Raw genomic sequence first — 11,124 nt, 5'->3', positions numbered from 1 at the left:
TTCCAAGAAAAGTTGTGACTATCTCAAAGTTCCATATCTGTACATCGTTTACTGTTGATACAAACTTTGTTGGTGGCAACTGGCAAGAAAAGCAACTTTTTTAAAGCCCACAAACCAACAAAAGAAAAAGTAGTGCCTAAAGATTAGTCTTTACTTGCATCATAAGTTATTTAAAACGAATAAATTTGTAAGAAACAGTGCAAGATTTGAACTTAAACATAAAAGGTCAATTTTTTCTTCAATTACTGGTCAAAATTCAATCAGAAGAAAGTATATATTGCTATTAAAAGTTTAGGTAAATTTTGACAATATGTTGGTGTAAACTTTTTTTTTCAATAATTTAATGGCTAAAATTCACCTTATGAGATGAATAAGTGGAAATTCCAGATTTAAACTCCAAACCCTACATATAAAATGTGGTATTTTTACCAATTGAACTATGCTCAAAAAACAGTTGGTGTAAACTTTGTTTGTTCCGAATATAAACTCTCTATGAAAAATAAATAGTAACAAAAAACCAAAAATGGAAAGGAAAAAATTATATGGTACTACTAACCTATAAAATTAAAAATAAATCCTTTCAGTTTCGTTTTGCACACTCTTTCTTCATATCACACCCCTCCAAAAACAGAGCATTTTCCCCTGCTTCACCATCAATGCACCTTAAACTCTCATTTTCTATCTTACCTTTTTGTATTTCATCTCCAAAAATAAATTCAAGTGATTTTCCAATTTCAAGTTGATCACAACTTTCTTGAATATCAACAAAGTCCTTCTTTTTAGTACCTTTATTGAAACATATACTTCCCCAATCAGAAAAAGATGTTCTCCCTATATCTTTATCAATTGAAACTCTTTTTGCTTCAAAATGTGGAATATTCTCACATGCATAACTCCACTTATAGCTTGTATTCTCATTATCCATGCTTAATTCAATAGATTGAAGATCACTTTCAACAGATTCATCTTCATTGTCTATTGAATCTTTAATAATCAAATCATTCTCTTCCACATTTTGAAATTCTAAAAATTTCTTGTTTAAATAGAATTCAAGATTCTTGAGTTTTTCAAGCCCTTGATTAGCATCAAGATCGTCGCCTTTCTCTTGTACTTTATTTCTTATAAAGTTCTCAAGTTCATTTCTAATATTTTCAAGCATTGCATTTTTCTCTTCAAAATGATGTTTAGCTTCTGAGAGCTTCATATGGACTCGTTCCTCGCGCAAAACATCGGCTATTTGAAGCATTTCCCTCTCCTTTTCAACTTCTTCTCGAATTTTCCCCGACTCCCTTTTCATTTCCTCTATTTGTTCTCTATCTTCTCCAATCCCTTTGGCTAGTTCATCACAAACTTGCTCCAAAATTTCTTTAGCCCTTTTCTCCCTTTCGTGCTCTTTCAACAATTTTGAATAGGAAGCTTTTACATTCTCCATTTCTTTGGCAATCTTCATGTTTAGCCTCTCAGTTTGTCTTCTTAGCTTCTTCTCTACCTCGAGCTCTTGTGCTATGCTCGTTGTAGCCTCGCGAATCTTCTCTTTTTCTCTTCTTTTCCAAGCAATCTTTTCTTCTACAAAATGATTCAAGAGATTCTCAATATCATTCTGGTTTGAGCTTTGTTCTTGGATGAATTGATCAATTTGGGAGCGGGCACGATCAAGCTCATTACTCATAGAAAAGATTAGAGGCATACTTCTCGATGAATCATTATTTTCGACAACCATTTGACTTAACAACTTTAGAAGCTTCTTCGATGTAGATATGGCACTTTTAGCATCCTTAAGACGGTTCTTGACTCCAACCTCGCATTTACCACAATTCTTCTTGTCTTTTAGTTCATTTTTTCCCTTCTGCATTTCAACATAGTTCAGTTTCATCCTTTCCAACATTAACAAAACCTAAATAACTTTTTACTCAATACATATTTTAACATTGTATAATAAAAGTGTTTAAGACGTTAATCATGACTCACCTCAATAACATATCAAATCATTTTAGATTTAGACAAAAAAATTTAGAAATGTATATATAATATAAATTTTCAATCCAACTGTCACTTTTGTAAAATATGTATACGGCAAAACATTAGGCGGCATAGTGCAATTTGATCTATCCACAATAAAATATGTGTATCGCAATTATTTTTTATTTTTTGGCATAAAATAGGTATACTCTGCAAATAACTGCAAAGACTAATATTTGAGCCTTGTGGGACCTAAATTAAGAGTTTTAACGCTATTGCATGTCCAAGCCAGGGATCGAACCCTAGACCTTGGTATTACAATTCTAGCTAACTATATAATTTACAAAAAAAAAAATATCTTTATTAAATTAACATTGCAATGAGCATAAAGGCCTCTCAAGTAATGATCAACAAGATGAAGTTGATGAGATAAATCTGACACATTTCTTTTGCAACCATCAACTTCAATGCTTTACTTTACCTTAACCATACTACAGTATTAGTAAAAAAAAACATAGATTTCATTTTCATTACTGAACTAATTAAGTTTATTGACAAATGAAGAAAAAAAAGTGACACTTTGATATGAATTAGTAATAATTTACCTCTGAGAAAGGACTAAACAATGGATCTAACTTCTGTGGTGCCAATAAAACTGATCTACATAACCTCTCAACATTGTCCTTATTGCTTTTCATTGGTTCCTTCTTGAGACTTGAAGGAGTTAAATCATTGAATTCCCATAGTGTAGCAGCAAGTTTTCTAGCAGATACAGAAAGTTCCTTCTTCTCTTTGGAATGTAATCCAGAACCAGAAGAATGTAAAGGTGTGGTTTTTGTAGAATGATGGTGATGATGATGATGATGAGTTTCCATAGGTGATCTTGTAGTACTTATTTTCCAAATGGGTGGTGGTGTAGTGTTTCCACTTTTCTTCCCAATCAAAATGGCTTTCTTGAATCTGTATCTTCTTGAAAAGGTAGATGAGGAAGTTATGGAGGAACAACCTCGTTTTCTGATCTTGTTTTGTTTATGTTTAAGATTTTTTGTTTGACATGAGGACATAATGGAAGAAATTGTAAAGCAGAAAATCAGGGAGCATATATCTCAAATTTGCAAGGTTTATTGCATAATAATGATGATATATGGTGGTGATTCTAATATCTAATATCTAATCAAGGTTTTTTTAAAAAGTCCGCGATTGCGATCTGGGCTGATGATTTTTTTCTTCTTTTGTTTCTATGGTTGCGGTTGAAATTTATCTAATGTGTTTGATCACAAGTTGCTATGTGATCGCAACTGCAATTTAAAAATATTGGACGAGGTTAAGAATGTGTTTGCCATGTTGTGGTCAGCATCATGGCCTTTTTCCAATGTTTTGGTAAACTGGAACTATTAGCATTGAATTTAGTGCAAAAGTGGGTTGTGAAAGATTTGGTATAGTTGTATCTTTTGGTCATAGAAATTAGAATGGTGTATTTGAATGTATAAAGGGATTTGATTGAGGACCAAAAAAAGTGGGAATCTTCAAGATATATTGGAAGATACGTTTGAGTGTTGGAAATAAATGGAAGCTTTAAGTTGAGTTGGCCATTCACAAATCTTTGATTGAGAGAGAAAGAAAAAGGGATCAAGAGAATTATTATGAAAGATTGAAAGTGAAAGAAGAATAAGAAGATGAAGAAAAGTAGTAGTCACTATTCAATAGACATTTGGTTAGTTGGACTTGGAATTAGAGGTTAGAAAAAGTGAATACTAGTACCATGTCTCATTATGGAAAATTTAAATCTTATTAAGAGGCAATGATTGAGTCAATAGGTGTCATGAAGTAAAAAACAATGTATTCAAATAATGTCATAAAAGAAAGTTAATTGTAATTCAAATAAGGAAAATGCTAAATAGTGTTTCGGGACACTGGTTAAGCGTATAAATAAGAAAATTTTATGTCATAAATTGTGTATTCAATGGTTCAATGATGTAAAAAGTTATTCTCTCTCATTATTAATTTTTTTATTTGTTTTCTTTTTAACATGCTTAAGTAGTGTCCGAGACACCGTTTAACATTACCCTTCAAATAATTTCTCAATGGAGCCTGGTGGAGAGAATACTAATTGATACATTGAATGCTCAATAATAGTGATTTAATGAGGGTTATTTCAATGATAATTGACTTTATAAAAGTATTTTGTGAAGATAGTCCTCTGATTTGATAATTATAAGGCAGATTCAAGTAATACTAATTTTGGAGAAAAACATGCATGTTAATATTTATTGGATTTGGATCATGTACTACAATATGGTGTTGAAGTTGTGGCGACCGCTAGATTTGGAGAGATGAACAATTGCACCATCATATTACAGTTCTAGGGAATTCAAAACAATACTCCCTCTGTTTCATTTTGAATTACCTTTTTTGACTTTGATTTGTCCCAAAATAAATGACCTATACAATTTTCAAAGCGATTTTTTTTCCAATTTTACCTTTTATGTGGTCCCCTGTTTATGTGTGGCATACTCAACCAATTTAATTATTACTACTAGTAATGAAAAATGTAAGTGCAGTTTAGTAATTGTACAACTCTCTCTCCTTTATTTATGCATTTTTCTTAAAATATGTGAAATGGTCAAATAGGTCATTTAAAATGGGACGAAAGGAGTATCACTTTTAAGGGTGGACACTAAAAATAGATTGCATAGTTAGTATTTCGATGTGAACTTTTAGGTTGAATCAATACCGGTTTAAGGGTCAAGTACTCCAAGTTAAGGTTTATGCCTTAAAACTTTGGGAGAAAAGATAACTTAGTTATAAAATAGGCAAAATTACATTTTTTTATCTTATTTATTTGTAACACTCTAGTTTTTTATTTTGTATCTGTAACATATAAATCATTTATCTTTTAAAACATGCACAATCATGTCCTTTTTCTATTTTTTTTATTTAAAATGCTGAGATGGCATGGCCATGTAGGATTATAAATAATTTATTTTTGAAATGAGATTATATTATATTTTAAAATGTTTTTCTTTTATTAAAATTATAAAAAAAAAAAAAAACCCAAAAAATTTATATGTTCATCATCTTCATCCTTAACCCAAAATTAATTTCTTCTCAAATACACCTACAACTAGTATCAGTCTCTATGTTATGTTCTCCTCAATCTCCATCTAAACTAAAAAAAATTAAAACTCCAAAGCTACACCACCAAGCATCCATTTTTCTTGTTGTCAAACCCACATATTGAAGTTGTATCTCCAAAGCTACACCACCTCAAGAAGATCTGCTGCCAATTGTTTGAGCCTCAGCCGCCGCCCGCCGGTAATCTTGTTGCCTTTAGTGTGGTGTTACCTGTTGGGAAAAGAGATTGAGAACAAATTCATGAGGCTTTTTTTTTTGACCAAATTCATGAGGTTGTGTTTTAGATTTTTGGAACTTGCTTGATTTATGTTTTTCTTAATGTTTGCTTGATTTTGTTATGTGATTTATGACTTTAATTTCTCATATTTGGTTAAACTTTTTGGGTTTTGGGTATGAGGTTTTTTTATTGAAGATGAAGAAGATAGAATATGAACATTCTTAGGTTTTTATTTTTAATTTTTAAAAATTAAAATTTTTATTTAAATTGTTTATGTAAAAAAATAATGATAAAAAATAGTGACGTTACTGCCAAGTCATCGACACATCAGCATTTTTAAATAAAAAAAAATGACATGATTGTGCATGTTTTTAAAGATAAAGGACCTATATGTTACAAATAAAAGATAAAGAATTAAAGTGTTACAAATATATAAGATGAAGGACCCCGATGTAATTTGAGAGCGGCTTTGCTCCTTTTCTATTAGCTCCTTTTAGTCCTTTTCTTCTTATGGATGTGTGACATGTGGCAAACTTCAATCTAAAGGCTGGTATTAAAAACTTAAAATTAAATAGAAGAAACAAAATTGAAACGGCGTTTCCATCTACCTCCCTCGGTTTTTCTCATCGCCGTCAATGTTGCACCGTCGCCGCCTCTCAACGTTTGTCACAGTGGCAACGCACTCCAAGGGGAATTTGATTTTCTGTGATTTAGAATATTGAAACAAAGGGGAATTTGATTTCTTCTTTCAATGTTAGTAACAATAATTCTTCTATAAGATTCTTAAATTATTCTTCCAGTGACGTTGACATGAGATTTTCTCCGGCGGCGAGGCGATGGAGATGTAGCAGTATGTTCCGAACGGGGCTAGAATGGTGAGCGTCGCTGTTGGGACAGATGGAGCAAAGCAGCGGCGAGAGCTATAGAAGTTAGGAGAAGAAGAGGCAGCGCGATGCTAGGAGAAGGTGAAAAACATTTCAAATCTTTTTTTTTCTACTGAACAATAATACACAAATAATATAGTATAGCCTTATAATCTCAACGAGTAAACAGTCATTTTAGTCAAAACGTTAAACATCGGTTAAATGTGTTGATGTGGCATTGTGATTAGTCCTTTTGTAAAAATAGATTGCATAGTTAGTCCTTTTTCAATGTCTATTTGGATTTTATTTTAATAAATATTAATTTAAAAAACAAAAAACATAATAAAAAGACAATAAATTAACCTGACAAAATAAAAAACAGTAAAGAAAATCATACCCAACAACAATCAAACATTCAAACCCAGAATTTATCACATAAATTCATCGCAAAAGGGACTTGTTATTTGTTACTCTTCGATGGACAACAATTTATTCTCCATTTCACACTTTCAATTTCTGGATTTGAAGGTTGGAAGAGCATTCAAATAAGAAAATGGATTTTCGGGTTTTTTTCCTTCACAACAAGATTTGTGTATTCTGATTACTTACTCGATCTCGCTATAAAATTCCGGGCTTTGACATCATCATCATCTCCTTCCTCAACCACCAGCTGCATCGTTACTTCTGGCACTGATGTCCAACAACCACCAGCAGATCCGTGTTTGAATATTGGGTTTTAAGGTGAGATGAGTTGGGGATGATTTTTGTTTCCCAAGTTTGGATGAAGTTTACAAAATAGGCATGATTTTCATTTCCCGTACGGGATGTGTTAGATTTTGTAAATTTTTGTTAGATTTGGATGATTTTTGCTTTGTTTCCCAGGGGTTGCTTAGAGTTAGTTCCTTTCATTCTTACATTGTCTTGCTGCTACTGCTTTATGTCATTTTTTTTTTTTTACTTTATGCTTTATGTCATTTTAATTCTTGCATTTGCTTCCCTATTGTTATTGGTTTTGTTAAGTTATTTTAGGGGTTTTGTGTGTACATTTGATTTTTAAGTTAGCAAATTTGTTTATTATGAATTTGAAGGTGAGATGATTTTAGTATGAATTTGTTTTAATTTTTTTGTATTTTATTATCTTTTTCTTTTTAAATTAATGTCAATTAAAATAAAAACTAGTGGAATTTTTTAAAAAAATCCAACATATCATTAGAACATCCTAGTCGGAGTGCCACGTCAGCATATTATAAGACACATCATCATATTTAACAGATGTTTAACGGTTTGGACTAAACTGACTAACAGAATCAACATCCAGGGAGTTTTTTTTAATTTTCGTTCTTTCAAGGACTTAATTGACAGCGAGTGACACTTTCAGGGACTAAAATGACCATCTACTCTAATCTCAACCATTCCTTTCTTTTTTCCCACATGTCATCCATCTGATCAATAAAAGGAATAAATGGAGCTAATAAAAAAGGAGCAAAGCTGCTCTCATGTAATTTTGTCTATAAAATATGACAAATTAGTTATAGATGTTTTTCTAGTTCACTTGGTTCAGAAGAATACTTCATATCTTCTTAGCCTATGATCATATCTTAGACTTTGTCAAATTTTAATAGTTTTTTTTTATATAAATCTCACTCTAAAATTTGCTTTACACCTCTAAACACGTTCGACCGGTCTTGAGCTAACTCAAGCCCAATACCACCTTATTTAAGCTATAAGTCACATGCATCTATCATTCAAGAGATTTACTTTTGTTACTCTATCCATTTTCTTGCGCGTTTTATGAAATTATCAAAATACTTATGTCTGCTATTTAGGTAACGGACACCCCAAAAAAAATCTACCTTTATAACGTCCGCTACATAAGTAGCGGACGGACGGGTAAATTAGAAAAGACGTAGATCGAACGAGTAACTGGTAGGGTGACAAAAGTAAACTCCATCATTCAATGTATTATTCTAACACTCACAGTCACGCCCACCCTTAAGTGTTAGAGTGTTTATAGGTACATCCTCAGTATTGGTTATCACCTTAACCTCAAATTTTGCCTAAAATACGAGAACACAGATTGTCAGCTGACAATTTGTTTAAGTGCGCAAATTACATGTCTAGTTAATTAAATTCTAAGATTAAACTCTCTGTTGTTTACTATCTGTACTAAACTAACACGAATAAGTTAGACTAAGAAAGAACTATTTGGTGTTTACCATGTGGTAAAGTACAAAATACGTATTCGTGTAATAAACACCAAATAGTTTAACTTAATTCTAAGATTTCTCTAATCTTTGTTTCGTGAGTTTAATTTAGTTGACAACGACATCATATTATTGTAAGTAGAGATCGAAATTCAAATTTTAAATACTTTACTCATTTATCTTAAAGGTGAAATTTTTAATCATGCTATTTGACCCCAAAAAATACTTTATCCATCTCAAAATATAAGTAAAAGTTGGCCAATAAAAAAAATGTATTTGATCCAAATCTTTAACCAAATGCATTAAGTTTCTTTAACTCATTTTTGTTTATATTTTGAGCGGAGAGAGTATATATCTGGTGCTCCAATGTGTATTAACTACATGTGCTAGAAAACTCCAAAAATACAATCAATCATGACCAAAAGCAACTCACGTCCTCATAGGCTCATACAAGAACAAGAACTGACTCACATAGCTATAAGGGCGCACGAGGTGTGGGCCTTACAAGCAAGTTGCAATGTTGAGGAAGTCATAACTGGATGGATTCTGATGTTTAACAAATCTAACTCATTTTTGTTCATTTCCCGATTTGATCATTACGTAAACTATTACTTCCTCCGACCTTAATTATAAGTACTTTTTTAAAGATAAAATTTGTCCCTAAATGTAAGTTCATTTTTAATTCCTAGATACATTTATTATTACTTTTCCAAGCATAACCCTACTTTACATTGAAATCCGAAAAGTCAACTACAAATATATCTTTTCACCAAGGACAATTTAGTAATTGTAATACCCAAAAGGTACAAATTTATTACACTATCAACTTTTTTTAATATGCGTAAAAAACTCTTATATTAAGGGACAGAGGGAGTATGTTTCAATGTTTTCTTCTCCAAGTGAAACACATCGTATATCACTTCATTTTAGTTATCCATTGTCTCTTGTATGAATATAGAAGAGTGTGAATAATTTGCATACCAATTGCGCTTTATTATTGTCACATATAGTTATATTCTTCCACTCTTGATGTCATTCTCTCATTAGGTCCATGCATATATATTAGGTCTAGAACATGTTCCCCTTTCTTTCTTTTTTTTTTAGTAACATTAGAACGAATGATTCGTACTCGCCGACTTTGTTAAAAAAAAAAAAAAAACTTCCACTTTGGCAGGGACGGACATAAGGCAACTAGGGGCTGCCCCCCCCCCCCCCCCCCCCCCTTTTGTCATATATATATATATATATGAGTCAGGATCCGTTGACACCAACTAGTTTGACACCAAATGTTACACCTCTCAATAACGTTTTAACCGATATAAATTTTATAAAATCCACCGTTGGATTGAAAGTTTACATCATATAGATCATTTGTGTAAAATTTCAAATAAATCCAAAATCATTTGATATGTTATTGAGATACATCAAAATTAACGGTTTTTGTATTTTTTTAAATGCCGTTAATCTTTATGTGTCTCAATAGCATATCAAATGATTTTGGATTTGTCTGAAATTTTACACAAATGATCTATATGATGTAAACTTTCAATCCAACGGTGGATTTTATAAAATTTATATCGGTTAAAACGTTATTGAGAGGTGTAACATTTGGTGTCAAACTAGTTGGTGTCAACGGATCCTGACTCATATATATATATATATTTTTCTTACCTACTACATAAATTAATATTTGAGAGATGTATTAAAAGATTAGTAACAATAGTTTGGTGTGCACCCATAACATAATAGTTATAACAATTTACTTTAAAATATTTTGATAATAATTAAAGTCAAAATTCAATTACGTTAGTTGTGATTGTTTGCTACAAATGAAAAATTATTTTCTTGCTATGAAGATTGGGAAAAATAGGTTAAAAAATAAGATATAAAATGAATTTCAAACTAATTAATACGATTCAGTTGTTGATGAATTTTATGATATAGAGCAATGTCGTGTACAATTTAGATAAACAATGTAATGTATTTTTTATTTTTTATTTTTTATTTTTTATTAAGCATATTTAAGTACTATTATAATTATTATGATTTATTTAATATTTATTATTTAATTATTTCGGCCCCCCGTTTTATAGATTCTTAGATCCATTCCTACACTTTCGTTCATTTTATGAAACCCTCATACACTTTTAAATGTTGAAAAGTAGAGAATTTGGAGTTTAAACTCCAATTCCTCCAATTCCTTTTGCAACTCATTTGGCTTGCTAGCGTATGGGTTGTGTGGACGGAAAGAAATCACAGGTTGTTCAGGGGCTCAACTAATACCATTCATCAGTTATTGGACAAGATCAAACTTTTTTCCTATAGGTGGTTGTGAGACGTCTTTATTTCAAACATTGCCAACAAGGCAAAACAAAGATGCTCCAGATTTTGTTTTATGTTTCCTTCACAATATGTTAAAAACTATGTTATTTATTCTCTTCAACCAAAATTGTAAATCACTTTGTCAATTCCATACAAATTAATAAATATAGTAAATTTTATATGAAAAAGAGAAGTTACGATGTAGCATGTAGGTTTGTGATTTGAGAGTGTGATTTTTTTAAATCTTAAGTTTGAACTTTTCGGACTTTAATAAATAATTAGATTGATCTTTGGATTAGTCGGTTTTCAAATTGGGTGCCGAATTTTCCAAAAAAAATTATGGTTATCTTATATAAAATAACATCTATTTGCACAATTTGCTCCTCTCCTCCTCTAATTCTAGCCGTCACTATTTTTTCTCTTC

General features: G+C 31.2%; 1 protein-coding gene across 1 annotated transcript; it reads right to left on the bottom strand.

The window, feature by feature from the left end:
• Positions 1-322: 322 nt before the first annotated feature.
• LOC123897594 (intracellular protein transport protein USO1-like) lies at positions 323-3,718 on the bottom strand. Its single transcript, XM_045948298.1, has 2 exons — positions 2,565-3,718; positions 323-1,846 (listed from the first exon to the last, which is right to left on the bottom strand). Exons 1-2 carry the CDS (start codon positions 3,021-3,023, stop codon positions 581-583), a joined length of 1,725 nt encoding a protein of 574 aa, XP_045804254.1. The 5' UTR covers positions 3,024-3,718; the 3' UTR covers positions 323-580.
• Positions 3,719-11,124: the final 7,406 nt, after the last annotated feature.

This window comes from Trifolium pratense, linkage group LG7 (genome assembly GCF_020283565.1).
Source record: "Trifolium pratense cultivar HEN17-A07 linkage group LG7, ARS_RC_1.1, whole genome shotgun sequence".
Classification (NCBI taxonomy): Eukaryota; Viridiplantae; Streptophyta; class Magnoliopsida; order Fabales; family Fabaceae; genus Trifolium; species Trifolium pratense.
The sequence above is the reverse complement of the archived record's forward strand: the minus strand, read 5'-3'. Positions and strand labels throughout refer to the sequence as shown.

Coding starts and splice junctions, on each gene's coding strand:
- LOC123897594 (XM_045948298.1), bottom strand. CDS start 3,023: ATGTCCTCATGTCAAACAAAAAATCTTAAACATAAACAAAACAAGATC. Junction 1,847..2,564: donor TGTTTAGTCCTTTCTCAGAG/GTAAATTATTAC, acceptor GTTGAAATGCAG/AAGGGAAAAAATGAACTAAA.